The sequence below is a fragment of the Vanacampus margaritifer genome, chromosome 12 (genome assembly GCF_051991255.1).
Source record: "Vanacampus margaritifer isolate UIUO_Vmar chromosome 12, RoL_Vmar_1.0, whole genome shotgun sequence".
Lineage (NCBI taxonomy): Eukaryota > Metazoa > Chordata > Actinopteri > Syngnathiformes > Syngnathidae > Vanacampus > Vanacampus margaritifer.
Genome location: NC_135443.1, coordinates 16,760,212 through 16,775,031, shown reverse-complemented (window position 1 = coordinate 16,775,031; position 14,820 = coordinate 16,760,212). Strand labels below are relative to the sequence as shown.

At 40.1% G+C, this 14,820-nt stretch overlaps 1 protein-coding gene across 24 annotated transcripts in view; it reads right to left on the bottom strand.

The window, feature by feature from the left end:
- dst (dystonin) overlaps positions 1–14,820 on the bottom strand; it is a 113,155-nt gene that overhangs the window by 16,259 nt on the left and 82,076 nt on the right. For 20 of the 24 annotated variants that reach the window (XM_077581808.1, XM_077581804.1, XM_077581806.1 and 17 more), the window contains 24 exons: positions 13,430–13,591; positions 13,119–13,289; positions 12,694–12,860; positions 11,754–11,913; positions 11,258–11,578; positions 11,026–11,110; positions 10,689–10,930; positions 9,398–9,604; positions 9,166–9,285; positions 8,984–9,091; positions 8,693–8,911; positions 8,404–8,607; positions 7,551–7,776; positions 6,937–7,163; positions 6,737–6,859; positions 6,540–6,641; positions 5,808–5,909; positions 4,817–4,990; positions 4,577–4,732; positions 4,276–4,473; positions 3,888–4,016; positions 3,333–3,494; positions 1,918–2,073; positions 1,564–1,770 (listed from right to left, as the gene is read on the bottom strand). In XM_077581808.1, the coding sequence (XP_077437934.1) occupies positions 1,564–1,770; positions 1,918–2,073; positions 3,333–3,494; positions 3,888–4,016; positions 4,276–4,473; positions 4,577–4,732; positions 4,817–4,990; positions 5,808–5,909; positions 6,540–6,641; positions 6,737–6,859; positions 6,937–7,163; positions 7,551–7,776; positions 8,404–8,607; positions 8,693–8,911; positions 8,984–9,091; positions 9,166–9,285; positions 9,398–9,604; positions 10,689–10,930; positions 11,026–11,110; positions 11,258–11,578; positions 11,754–11,913; positions 12,694–12,860; positions 13,119–13,289; positions 13,430–13,591 (4,128 nt within the window). The remainder of the gene's footprint in view (positions 1–1,563; positions 1,771–1,917; positions 2,074–3,332; positions 3,495–3,887; positions 4,017–4,275; positions 4,474–4,576; positions 4,733–4,816; positions 4,991–5,807; positions 5,910–6,539; positions 6,642–6,736; positions 6,860–6,936; positions 7,164–7,550; positions 7,777–8,403; positions 8,608–8,692; positions 8,912–8,983; positions 9,092–9,165; positions 9,286–9,397; positions 9,605–10,688; positions 10,931–11,025; positions 11,111–11,257; positions 11,579–11,753; positions 11,914–12,693; positions 12,861–13,118; positions 13,290–13,429; positions 13,592–14,820) is intronic. The other 4 variants (XM_077581817.1, XM_077581822.1, XM_077581825.1 and 1 more) reach the window with 1 other exon arrangement.

Sequence of the window (14,820 nt, the reverse complement as noted above, 5' to 3'; positions counted from 1 at the left end):
CAGTAACTGTCTATAGATGCCACAAGCTTCCTTTTCGATTATATGATTTCTGCAGGTATCATTAAATCCAATTCAATGCTTTAATGTGTGTGTGTATTTTTTTTATGCAACTTAAACGTAATTTGATGCCCATGTCGTACTGCATATAAACACATGTGCACACATATACATACATGCATACACTGTTTATATATTAGGACTGTCAGTTGATTACATTTTTTAATCGTAATTAACTCATTCACTGCCATTGACGGTTGTAGACGTCAAAAATTCATTTGAACTATTTTTTATTAGTCTAACATTTTTTCCCACTTTTGTTAACAAGAGTATGAAAACCTATAATTTGTTTTATTGTACATTTAGAACAGATATAAAATGTGTGATTAATTGTGAGTAAGTTAACTCATGAAGTCCTGCAATTAATTGCGAATAAAAAATTTAATCGCCTGATGCTCCTAATTTTTTTAATAATCTTTTCTTTTTTTAATTGCGTCAGGCGATTAAATTATTTAATTGTAATTATTCGCACAACTTCAATAGTTAACTCACAATTAATCATACATTTTATATCTGTTTTAAATGTACAAGAAAACAATTCTAGGTTTTCATACTCTTGTTAACAGAAGTGGAAAAATGTTAAATAAAAATAGTTCTAATGAATTTTTGACATCAATAGCCATCAATGGCAGTGAATGAGTTAATTGCATGATTTCCAAGTTAACTGAATATATCTGTTCTAAATGTACAATAAAATATATTTTTCGCTTTTTTCATAAGTAGTAATTAAAGGAGACATCAAGTCATAGATTTGTGTTCAAGTAATTTTCTGCCACTAGGTGGCATTTGAGGGTCATGTTGGATGTTGGTGACAGGAATACTTTATTTTTCTATTCAAACTCAGAGCAATTGGCATTTGGAACATGAAGTAACTCATGAACTCCAGGCCATTTTGCTCATTTTAAATTACATCTAGTCACCAGTCCCCACAAATACATACATTTTTTTTGTTATTGCTTATTGTGCTATAGTGAATCCTTTACACAACGTTGTATGTAAAATAAATTATGAAGAACCATTATATTCAAAATTGTAATGCCTCTCGACATCGTATTTTAATACTTCTTAATGCCATTTAAAGGGATACTTGACTCATTGAGCCATTTTTAGCAGTAAAAAGTCAATATTTTGTCCAGAATTAATTTAATTAATTTTATTTTTCATGAACAATTAATAGTATCTTTCACCCCCAAAAAATTCCACTTGCTGACGAATGAAGATGACGTCATCTGTGCTGAGGAAGTAGGTAACGACCAATCATGGCTCAGTTGGCTGACGCAACCCCGGAAAGCAGGTGAGCCGTGATTGGTTAGGCCTTAATTTCACCAAAAATCATTGAATGACTTTTAATGCTTTTTAATGGCCCGTGGAAAATCTGTATTAGACAGAGCCTTGGCTTCATGGTGTGTCAGTGAATAAGTGCATTTTTCAGCAAATGACAGCAAATTTATAGGTATAAAACAAACGCTGTAATGTCGTGCATGTGGCCTCGATGCCTGCGAATACCTGTTTCGCTCTCTTCCTGGCATCGTCCAAAACCCGACCTCGTTCCACAGATCGCTGCACCAGCTTCTCCCAGCGACCTTGCACACTGAGGAGCAGGTTCTTGATCAGAACCACATCCTGTTTCTGGCTGAAATACTTCAGATGCGTGCCGGTCTTGTCCAGCTCGATGATGTCATCCCTGTGAGAGTTGACCTCTGTCACAAACATCTGCACAGGAGAGAGGTGACAAAGATTACTGAGTCATTTTTATGGCTGAACTAACGGTGCAAAAAATTTAATGTTCATAATGTGCCTTTTTATTAAGGTCCAAATGAACAATAATAGTGATTTGCACTGGAGAATGTGTAACTGCACCTTATGCTCATCAATCTGAAACAGAATAGTTTCCAGAATCAGAGAGGCGGGCGACACCATGTTCAGCGTCTGCTCTGCTGGGGTCAGCCAGTTGATGAAGTCCTGCAGAGAGTTGTGAAAATCTGTGGCCAGAGTCAAGGCCTCTTCCAGTTTCACCTGTGGATATAAAATAAATTACAGTAATGAATCACAAAGCCCACTGTTGCTGTGACATAATGCCGAATATGGCAAACATCAGCCCTAACCAAATGAGGAAGTTTATATCACCGTAAAGGCCGATGGTGAAGCAGATTCTGGCTAATGGATTTTTAATCAAATGAGAGAAACATCTGTTGGGCCACATGCTCATGTCACACGGGCCGTCTTAACGATGTTAGCGAGCTGATGTTTCATGCCGCGTCTCCCTCATATGCCAGTGGGAGCGCTAAAAGCGGACTCAGAGCTGTCAGTTCTTTATTCTATTATTGGAACACTTGCAGAAGGCACTGTGATTCTGGGAACAGGACCAAAGTAAAGAGGAAGCCGACTGTTCAGTGAGAGGCCAGGCCATATTTGTAGTGAGAGAGTCACTTTGGCTTTTTGAAAGGATGGTGTTTATTTATTGAGGCGAAACAAGAAAGAACACGATGAGCGCTTTTCTGGGGGATTCAATTTATATTCATCACCCTATGTGGTATTCTTATTATGGTGTATGCTTCTTTATCAATCAATCCACCATCCATCAATTTTCTATAGCACTTTATCCACATTAATGTTGCAGGTGATCTGGAGGCTATTCTAGCTGACTTTGGGCGAGGTACACCCTGGACTGTTCCCCAGTCCCCAGTTGTTGTGGCTGGTTGTTGGTGTTTTTAAATATATGCTAAGCACCTAACAAAAACGAGCTTGAACTTGATTTTTTTATTTATTTAAAAGGTACGAGTGCATCAAACCAAGCCAAATCGTTCCACTTTGAAATATACGAGATACGTATCGAATTGTCTTTTATTGGAGAGATATATCTTGGAAAGAAATAGCATATTTTACAGTACATACAAGTTCATTTAAATGTATGTAAAATTACACCAAAAAAGTAATTGCATCATTACCTTTCAAACTGAAACGTGCCATATTGAATCGAATCGTTATCCCACTGAGTTGAACCAAATCGAATCGTACCACTTTCAAATTGAACCTTCCTTTAACTGTTTCGCACCCCACGTATCTAAAACCGTATTGAATCGTCTTTCGTGGAGAGATGCATGCCACTAATATGCATTACTAAAATCATTGAATTATTGTATTACATTACAATTTGGAATTTCTGTATAAAAAGTATGCTATATGATATATCTATTTTCTTGTTAGAGCACATTAAAGGGAACTTGAAAATTATAATCCAAAGTGAAAACAACAACGCAGCAAGGCATCCCTACCTTCCTTTCAGCAACTTTGGCCTGCACTGCTTCCCATTTGTCCTTCAGGTTGCCAAGGTCCTGCTCCGTGTTGCCCTCGGGCGTCATAGAGAGCAGCTGTTGACCTTTGGTCATCAGCTCCCGATACAACTCCTCCTTCACCTCCAGAGCCGAACACAACTCCTGCGTGGCGACATGATGCAACAGTCATTTGGGGAAAAGATATTCAAGGTCAGCAGCGTAACGCAAAAACTGCCAAAAGTCACCATGTTCCCACAAACACTTAAACGGTATCATGTAAGTAATCTCCAGAAATGTTGTCTCCAAAAATGTGCTCCTTAAAATGTGCCGTGAAAATACCATAAAAGGAGGAAAAAGGAAAGAAAACATTCCTGGAGACATGGAAAGCAGATAATGCTGAAGCGGTTTTATCAAGTATTGTAGTCATCGTCTGCTGTGATAAACCAACAGCGTCATTTCAATTTCACACTTCAGCTAAACAGAAGAAGAGGAGAGCGCCGATCTCCTCGCGGACCGGCCATCTGCATACGCGTTCTCGCATTGTTAAACACGTACCAGATGGGCGTTAAGCTGCTCGCGGGCTGTGTCTGGTAAGCCTCCCACAGCCTTTGATGCCAACAGCTGACGTTCTGTGTCTTTCAGCCATTGCAGCATATCTTCCACCTCACCATGGAAACCCTGGGCCTACAACACAATACAAGCTGACTCAGACAAAAGGTGTCACACATACTCATTGTGCGCACACTCCGAGGGGAAAGATTCTCATTTTGTGGAATCATTCATTCATTTTGTAAGCAAAACTGTTTTTGACGGACATTCTGTTGCACATATGTTACCATACTGAAACTTTGATAGATTAAAGGATAAGGTCTTAATATAACTTAACAGGAATTGAACCTAAAAAAATGTCAAATGAACAAAATATTGTCACGTCTTTCTATACCTGAAGCAAAGCACTTTCCAGCTGCTGCTTCCTCTGCTTTGTCTTCTCCAAGATGGCTTTCCAGCGCTGGTCGAGGTTCTCCAGTTTGCTCCTCAGGCAAGCAGCTTCTTCTCCAGCACTGGATTGCACTAAGTCATTTCCCGCTTTGTTCACCGTCTCCACTGTTGACTTGTGAGCCAGTACGTCAATTTGGAGGACCTGAGGAGAAAACAATGGTTTGGAAATAAACAACAGTATGCCCCTTTTCTCAAAAATATTCACCGTATGGATGTTCAACCTAGAGATAATAAAGAACATTTACATTATGCTTGGCCAGCTCAATCTCAATAGCTTTGGGGTCTCCTCCTGCCTTTCTCTGCTCATTGAGCAACTCCTCCGTGTGGTTCATCCAGGCCAGCAACTCGTCCAGTGCATGCTGGAACTGCCCCAATGCCAGAAGGCCTCCCTCAAGTTTGTGCTGAAGTAAGGACAGAAAACACATTAAGATGGTGCAGTGAGTAAAACCACCACTTTTGTTTTGTTTTGTTTTGTTTTGGGGCACCTGCCGGCTGATGATCTTCTCATCTAGGTTTTTCCAGAGCATCTTGAGCTCGTACATCGGCTCCTGGATGGCGCAGCGGTCAGACTCCTCTGTGACTTTCTTCAGCAGGAGGCCCGCTTGGTGGTTTAGACGCTCCATCTCGATCTGCAGTTGGTACGCTTCCACTTTGAACTCCTAACCAACATTATTAAAAAGTCGCCAATCAGGGACAAAACAATCCACAGATAACTAGCAAAACAAAAACTATCTTCTGGGACTTGCCGAGATCAAGGTGTGCAGCCCTCAACAGTGAATACTCTTTGCCCAAGATTCGCCCCACAATAACAAATAAAAAATAATAAACAGGTGTCTGACGGAATGGCTATAAAAACCAAGATGGACGTCTCTAATAAATAAATAAAAATAAAAGACCAAATTAACTAAATCAAAAGTGCGCCACACCTCACACACATTTTCCATAGCTACAATTAGATCCCCATTTATGTAACAAACCCTTTGCATGATTGCAACTGTCACGTAACTGCAACTTTCATGTTGGGGGTAAAAGTGGTATTGTAAAGGGGTTTTGTTTTCAACTGCACTACCTGTTCTCTTTCAGTAACTTAATACAGGGAGTCCTCAAATTACGGTGAGTTACGTTCCTAGTTCCTACGCTGGCGATGTAACCTAAATTTCCACGCAAGTCGGATTTCACCGTTAAAGTCAAAATTTACAACCAAATAGTTTTGTATAAAAAATTTGAAATACATTAAAGTAAAAAAACCAAGATGCTTTGGAGCCATAATGTGGAAAAAAGAGGGCGAAAAAGCCAAAGATACTTCCGGTGCACAAACACAGACAAGCGCTAGCACTAGCTAAGTAGAAACACTGAAGACAAAATGGCGGACGAGGCACAGCCGTCGTAAAAAAAGTTGAAACAAAACATCGTAGATCGAGCGTGTCGTAACTCGAGGACACCCTGTATGAACGTATAGTACATTGAGAACTATACCTTGAGCTCAACAATCTGCTGCTTGACAGTTTCGAGGTCAGTGCCCACAGGTGACATGGAGTCCAGTTTGCTCTCCAGAATATCCACCCAGTCAAACATACCCTGCGTGCAAGGCAAAGGAACACGTTACTGGAAGTATTGCACACATTTTCCCTTTTGCACACAACGCTGCATTTACTCGACTGTTTTGAAGTAAATCCACATGAAAATGGGTACAATTAGACAATACGAATGAAAAACAAGTCTCATATCATTTTACAGGGTTGTAAAAGATGCTTTTACTATTAGACACATCAAAGCAGCTGCATGTAGGAACAGTTCATGTGGGTTGCAGTTTGAGCCAAATACCGTAAAGCAGTGTGGGTGGTGTCGCAATTAATTGCATGCTCATAAAATAGTTGTATCACTGTAGATGGCTGTGATGGATGGCTTTGCAATCTGTGTGCTGTGGTTTTAAACCAAAGGCCTTGAAAACTGTCTGGTGCAATGTGTGTATTCGCCTTATCACTGCTGCATAAAAACAGTAAATGAACATTTTTGACATTTACGGCAAGCTTTAATCTCCTCTTGCTAGAAATGCATGGTCCTAACCACAATGTAGGCAAGTGGGAGTCTAAAGTAGTTTTTTTTTTTAATAAATTGATGAACGTACTACAATGGTTTCATCTGCTCTTTGCCAACATAATGTACAAAAGCGTCTTTTTTTTTAGTTTAGGGTTCCAAATTATGTACCTGCAGTCCATCCTGGAATTGCACTGCACCCTGCATGGCCTCCTCCAGCCTCTCACCTCGCTCTTTCCAAGACTTGTTGAGGTTTTCCCAAGCCGAGTTCACCTAGTAGAGAAACATCGAACGAGTGATATAAAGAATTCTGAAAGCGGAACTTCAACAATAGAATGATTGATTTGTTCATTTTTTAAAAAAGACACCTCATCAATGCTTTTCTTTATCACAGGTTTGTCAGGTTCTCCGCAGGCTGTCATGAGCTCAGAGCCCTGATTTCTAACTGAATCCAGTTCCTCTTGAAGCCCATCAATCTCCTCTTTAAAACCCTGTGGACATCAACATTTAAAGTAAAAACTTCCAACACACTCTGTCTCATGTATTCAACAGCTCTTTCTGTGCAAACCTCAACAAACTCCTGCTGCTGTTTGACAACTGAAGGATCCACGCCAGGCTCCTCCAGCTCCCTCAGCAGGTCCTGGCTGTCCTTGATGGTGGCGATCAGAGCACAGTGGTCGCACCAGAACCTTTCAGCGAGGTCCATCACATCCAACAGCTTGGTCTCCCGCTCCTCCAGCAAGACTTGAATATCGGTCCACAGGAACACCATATGGTCCAGTTTGTCTCGTACAGCTTGTGGGACAAACATTAGTTTTATCTTTATGCTGAACTTTAGTGAAAACAGGCAGAAATTTGAAAATACACGACAGTGTTTCCCACACCATGTTAATACTTGGGCGGGCCACCCAAGTAAATTGGCCACCACCCAAGACGTTTAAAAAGAAAAAAAAAAACGTGTCGCGACAGGATATACCGCATGTAACATTAGTTCGCCGTCACTCACTTGTGGATCGTGAGGCTAAAGGAGACGTAGTAACAGGTCTGAGACCAGCCTTCCATCCAACCCGCCTCCCATCCCCACCCGCCGGAGTCCACCCACCCAAGTAGATTTCAAATCTGTGGGAAACCCTGCATGAAATGAAATCCATGTGTATCCATATGTACACGTTGATTTGATACCTTTAGCAGATAATTCTCTGTCTTCTGACCGTGCAATCATCTCTTCGCCTCGCTGCTTCAAAGTATCATAGGAAGGCTGCAGTTTCTCCAGGTCCACGCTGACACATTTATTCTCTGTTATTTGCTCCTTGATTTTGTCCACCTCCACCGAAATAGACGGAGGCTGTCGGAGGCGCTCGGCAATCCGCTCCAGTGATTCCAGCATGGGGTCGATTTTATCATGGAACTGGTTTGGAATGACAGAAGGGGACATTTCAGTCACTATTGTAACTACGATAGCAACCATTCTACTGTAAATATTTAGCTGTAGACTAACCAATGAAATAATACATATAGTAGAGTATACACTCTAAAAAGATAATTATTGAACCAACCTCAGTCTAAAAACAGAATTGTTGCCCAACTTAAACTGCTTCAACTGGTAACACACAATTGAATTAAGTTAATCTAAAATGAATATATACAGTTTAATTAAACTTAATGACCTCATAATTAATTAAACTTAATATATTAACTTGGATTAACTTAATTCAATTGTGTGTTACCACTTTAAGCAATTCAATTAAGTTGGTCAACAATTTTCTTTTTAGTCTTAAGATAGCTCAACAATTCTCTTTTTAGAATGTATAGCCACTCTGAGTACAAATGCAAAAAAATAGGTAAAAGTATGGACTTTTAAAACAGTAAAACACCTTTTTTTTTAAACAAAACAATCTTTATCATAATGGTTAGGTTTGGCATATTCATTTAATAACATTGAAATATATTCACAGTATATATCCATTCAAATAAATGAGCAGAATAGAAATTAACAAAATAATAATAATGATATATATTTTTTTAATCTATTGACCTGAGAAGATTTGGAGATGGCCTCATCTAGCTCGGCAGCTCTCTGTTTGACATCAGCTTTCAGTTTGGTGTAAAGCTGCTCGGACCTTGTGTACTTCTCCCTGATTGGCAGCCCTTCCTCTGGGCTCAGTTCCAGTAACTGCAGTCCCGTCTTATTCATCTTGTCAATATGTGGTTTGTGCTCGGCAATCAGCTCTCGCATTTGCTTTAGGGGACATACCGGTACATTTGTTAAACAACTTGAAATCTTTTGAATGAAGACGCTGATTGTACCTCTTGTGCCGTCTTACCCTGAGTTCTTCTTGTTGCTGCCTAAGCGTATCGTACTCGATGGCAGGCGGCGGCAACTGGTTGAAGGTCTTCAGGGTTTCCTGAAGCCATGGTGACAACTCTTCGTAGGTTTCCCAAAACTGGCTTGCAAGAGACTGGGCCCTTTCCAGCTGCAGACAGCGCTCTGAGTTTAGATGACTCACCGCACCGTACTTCTCCACGAGAGTCTGGGTCTTGGCCTGACATGAGACAAGATATCGTAATGTATGTAGAAGACAGCAGACAAATCAATATTTGACACTGCTTTTCACCTTTAATAATTCCTTTTCCTCTGGCTTTTTGCTGCTCATGATGGCTTTTCCAGTTTTTACTATTGCATCCACAGAGTCTTTATGCCTCATGATATCCATAGAGAAAACCTGGAAAACACACAAAAGTGAGTTTGGTTAAATGTTGCGCAAACCACACACTTAACAGATGATGAAAGACTGACCTTATGTGCTTGTAGCTGGGATGCAGTTTGGTCGGGCCCCAGTTTGATCTCCCCCATTGAGAGTAGCTTACTCTCAGCATCCGTAAGCCATGCCAGTTCAGAATCTGCGGCTTCTTCAAACTAGGCAAAAAAGGGGAAAAAATACTTCAGGAAAATGGAAGACAGCTAAAGTAGGACAAAATGGGGAAAAAACGCAAGATGAGGAAAAATCACTCCATTCATTCTGGCTCACCTGCTGTGACTTGAGAATGTCAGCGTTGATCCGGTCGACTTGTTGAGTGATGCTGTCACAGACAGCTCTGTAGCGCTCATTGTCCTCCGTCACCAGCTTGTCAAGACCTTCTCGGGTGTGCCAGGGAATGAGATCCAGGAGGGAAGTGCTCAATTCATTCAGCTTGTCCACTGCAGCTTTTTTGTCTTTGGTCTCTTTTAGCAAGGCCTGGAAAACAATTTTTATCAGCATGAAAAAAAAACAGTGCTGTGCGATCATTTACTCTATGTACCATAAAATTGTTGTTGATTAAAAAATAAAACAGTAAAGCTCTGTTAATGATGAAAAACTTATTTTATAAAGTGTACAGTATTGACTCATTCATACCCCAAAACGTGTAAATGCGTTTAATAATTTGCCCTTCACTCCCAAAAACACATGTATATGTTTTTTTATGCAAGCGCATACATAAGGCATTGATGCAGCTTCTGACATGGAAGTGGCTTAAAGCAATGGTGCTTATTACCAAAAACAGCCAGCAGGTGGCAGAAGAATATAAGAGATCAGCAAGGGCCATGTTGCGACAAGCTCTTTTTGACAGTGTTTTCACCAGGAATGTATATATCGATTAAACTTAGCTATACAGGGAGTCCTCGAGTTATATTATATGCGATCTACATCGTTTCAGCGTTACGGCGCCCGTGCCTCGACCGTAGCACCTTCTTTTTAATTAATTTCCCATAGTAATGTAACTTTATTTAAAGTTGTGTTGTTACCTCCAGCAACGAACGTCCATCAGCAGGTCGGCTCGCCATTAGGCGCGTCACATTTCCGTGATTAAGTTTGAATTAGCTCCGCTCTGTTGTCTGTCAGCAATGAATGTCCGTGCAGAAACACAAAATATTGTCTCTTTCGGATCGCACAAATATGTTTTTTATTATTATTACTGTACAAAGTACTTGTAAATACCGACTTTAACGGGGAAATCCAACTTTGGGTTACATCACCAGTGGAGGAACGGAACTCCGCCATAACTTGAAGACTCCCTGTATTTTAATGCTAATTGCGTTTTTATACTTTTTCCTGGTGAAAGAAGAGCCTCTAATCTTTCTTGTGGTAGGTTCCATGTTTTTATAGCAACAGAAAACAATATTCTATTGGCCTTGCAAAATCTGTCAAAATCAAGTAAAACAGCCAGGAGCGAAGGGGGTTGCTTCAGTGAAAATGGTTGGGATCAAATGAGTGAAATACTACCCCCAGTTAATCATCCCATAGAGATTCTAGATATTTACTAAATTCACCACTGTCTTACCTTTTGAATATTTTGGGCTTGAGTGAGCTGCTCGCCGATTGGCTCTTGATGGACAAAAGAACTGGCCTGAGCCTCTGCCTTCACCAGCCAGGAGCTCAGATCCTCATGTGCCTGGTGCAGCTTTGTGGAGAGACTCAAAACACGCTCCAATGTATTCAAAACATTTTCACTCATGGAGGCGATCTCCGCATACTTTGTTTTTATTCCATCCAATTTGCCTTGGATAACAACAACCTCGTCACCTGTAATTTGAGAACCATGTATTAATATTATTACTATTATTATTATAGGTCCAAACTTTGAGTCAGAGCCTTGCTGGTTGACAGTTGTATAATACCTGTCGTTTGCTTCAACAGTTCCATCCCATTGAAGAGGGCTTGATCAACATTTTTCTTCCGCAATTCAATATCACTTTGTAGAGCCTAAAAGGACAATTACAACCTCAGACAAACGACAAGAAACATGTCCTTGTAGATAAAACATAAAAAACAACACTCAAAACCAACTGAGAAATGATTGACTGCAACAGAAAAGACAAAAGGATGCCGGGCCCGGGAAGGAGTGTGTACCAGTTGTTCTGCCATCTGCTTTTCAAGTGTGTCTACTATGTAGTCCTCCACGGACACTTCCCTCAATCGTTCGTGTGCCTCGCTGAGCCAGTTCATGAGCGCCACCTCGTCCTCTCCAAAGAGCTGGGCGTTGGCCAGGGCCTGCTGCAGCAAGTCGGCTTTCCTCCTGCTGCGCTCCTGCAGCTCGATGTACGCGGCCTGCGTGGCGTCCAGCTTGGACTGAACATAGTCGTCAACAGAGCTCACAGCTTTGAGCATCTGACCCAGACTGACAGCGTGAAACAGGTCTTTACTGTGATTCATAATCTCCTCTTCCATGGCCTGAGCGCAAGGGGTGGGAAAGAATGCGACACCAACAGAAAAGACAAACAGAAAACCAACTGAAATTGAATGGAAATGGAACAAATGAAAAGTAAAAAAAAAAAGTGTAACATAAAAAACAGAATGGATGGAAAAACTTTAAAGGTGTTGCACTGGTGACCTTGACATGGTATACCTTATGATGGACGATCTGATCTTCCAGCTTTGACGTTTCTGTACCGACTGGTTCTGTGTTGGAGAGGCGCTTCTCTGTGACGGCGAGCCAATCGCTCAGAGGCTCTAAGGTCTCGTGGAACTGCTGAGTGACCACCAAAATGCTCTTCAGTTGTTTATGCCTGACAGATACAGGAAAGACAATATCAGCACTAGGACACAAATGTTGATCAATATCTCCTCTCATTTAGCTTAATGGGCTGTTAGATTCGGCTTCTTTCTTGTGTCTTGAGGTGACTTGAGCTAGGCTGCTGTGCATCTTCCTATCTATCTGCACCCGTTGAAACCAGTTTTTGGCATTCACTAACAAGCTCAACTCAGAATATACAGTCTTGTGGTCGTTACTGTTAGCATGATGTTGTGTGCAGTAAAAACAGGAATTTTTCAATGTGGTGCCGTGACCCGGATTAAAGAGGTAGTGGAGTTGCAATTATTATAGAAAACTCTTTGTTGACCAGATTTGTTGCCAAGTTGTCATTTTCTAATTCATATTTTCTGACAGAATAACAAATAAATAACTCTCAGTTTATGTAAATGTATGTGAGAACATTAATTATTGAATTTGAATAGTGTGCTAAATTGTGGAATGAGCGAACGCTCAGTAATTTTTTTGCGCATTTCATGGTTTATTGGAGAGATGATTTGGTAAATGGGTTAACCACAATATTGGAGATACTTTATTAGAAACAAAACATAATATGCAAAAACGTTTTGACAGTATAAAGTTCAATAAAAACTGAACAGCTCTTGTATTGGAACTCAATCAAATGTGTACTTTGTTGAGGCCTGTGAGTGTAGTTATTTTTTGGTCAAGCTGAAACATTTCAAACCAGGCTAACCTTCAATCTTAACTTTGTGTATCTATTTCTGCAGTGAATTGACGCAACAGCACGCACACCAACCTGTTCTCAGCTTTCTTGAGCAGAGTGTCCCACCTCTGCCCAAGGGATTGCATCTCTTTTGCAACCTTTTCCTTGTCCACAGACTCAGCCAGTTCTGCAACCTTCCCCCCTTCGTTTTTTATCAGCTCCACTGTGGGCTTACGGTCATCCAACAGTCTCTGTAGGAGCTGCCAAAGAGAACAAAGGAGAAGACTTATTGGGCATCATTAAAATGCTCTGAGCGCAGTCGTTTCTTCATAGTGGAAAACGGTCAATCACAGGCACGTATTATGTCTCCATTACATCCTTAAAAAGCTTTACGAACCGCAATTAAGTTTAACAATGAATGTCATTTAAAGAAGATGAATTGTAAAGCCGCAATGTTGGAAACAGGATGGTGTTTTATGTACTGAAAGTGTCACGGAGTGCACATAATGCATGCTTACTTTCTGCTCTTGTATCTGTGCCTTGACCACTTTAAACTCTGCAGAAGGTGGCTTCTGATTGGCCATGAGCTCTTCTGTGTCGGTCAACCAGCTGAGCAGAGAATCCAGAGCATCATGGAACCTTCCACAATGCAACAGGGCTTCATGCAGCTGGGCTGAGCGATCAGCAATCTGTGGATGACAAGGTAAAAATAGATGACAACTGCTATGAAGCCAGTTTAAAATTGTCCCCTGGATAGCGCCAGACAGAAATGCATTGTTGCCACTTATTTCCAATGTTTTACTCTAACACTTGCCAAACAATCAAATACCTTTTTATGAAGTGTGTTCCACTTTGTGTTAACCTTCTCCAGGTCATCCTCGAGCTTCTTTGTGTTGGTGCACCTGGCGGCGTTCTGGATCAGCCCCTGACTGATCAAGTTGATGTCTTGGAGTTGTGTCTGCAATGGGTCGATGTCTTCCTTCTGGAAAGCCTACAATCAAAAGCAAACAATGGATTCATGGAGTGCACAAAACCGGTAGTCATGATAGCGGGCACCCCACTTAAATTGGTACATGTTGCAATTAAAGAACATAGAATTCAATAAAATACATGCATCCATGAATTCAATAAAATAAACGCATCAATCAGGGACAAACATAACTACTAGGGCTGGGTATCGATTCAATAGAGTTCAGTTCGATTTGATTTAGATTTTCTTTTGATTCACTTCAATTCAATTTGATTGATTATGGAACATCAATTCTTTGTAAACATTAAATTCCAGATTAAAATTTGTTTGAGGAAGTAACTGGTTAAATGATTGAGTTTATTAATGAAAGTAACATGTTATAATCACTTTAAGTGTGTCACACAAACATTGACAGAATGCGATGTAAATATTTTTATAATTCAAATTCAATAATTGTAAATATAAATTAAAAAAACTAAAAAGTGCAATAAGTAAGGACTTTCATAAATAAAAGGAAATACTTTCAAATTTATGTGAACAGTAAATTTCAAAAAATAGTAAGATACCCCAAAAAATGGCCTTTAAAATTACATTTTCGTATGAATTCATGGGAAAAGGAGATATTAAAATAATCGATTCATGGTTTTACGAATCGATATGACGCTCAAAAAAGAAAATTGATTCAATATCGATAAAAAATTTTTTTTAAACCCAGCCCTAATAACTACACTGCCATAAGCCTGTTTAACACAGAAATCCCACCCAAAAATTCAATAAGCCACCTTTTTACACTCAACCAGCAATTTAGTCCCACTATTCTGAGTCCAGATAAAATTGCTGCAATGGCACACTAATGAAGAAGCTGCATTAAAAACCTCTGTGGCAAGTTCAAAATATTGTTGGTGCTAATGTCTAATGCCGAAATCCCAATAAAACTTTTTTTCTTTTCTTTTTGTAAACATGGCTTAACTTCTTTGAGGTAACATCTAAGAATTCAGTCTCCTTAAATTTTACGAGTTTGCAAAGCCCATTGTTACACTCACATATTATCTTAACCCAATCATAAAACCAACGACAAAATAAAAAATATTAACTTGATTACGATCTCAACAATTGCAATGACAGTGAGTTCTTCCAGATCTTGACGCACAATTCAACCGACATAGCCAGGTTTAGTGTTGAGTCCAACTCAAATAAACAACTCTCTTAATGCTCTGTTCTATGAGTGGAGCCAATTTTACAGTGAGAAG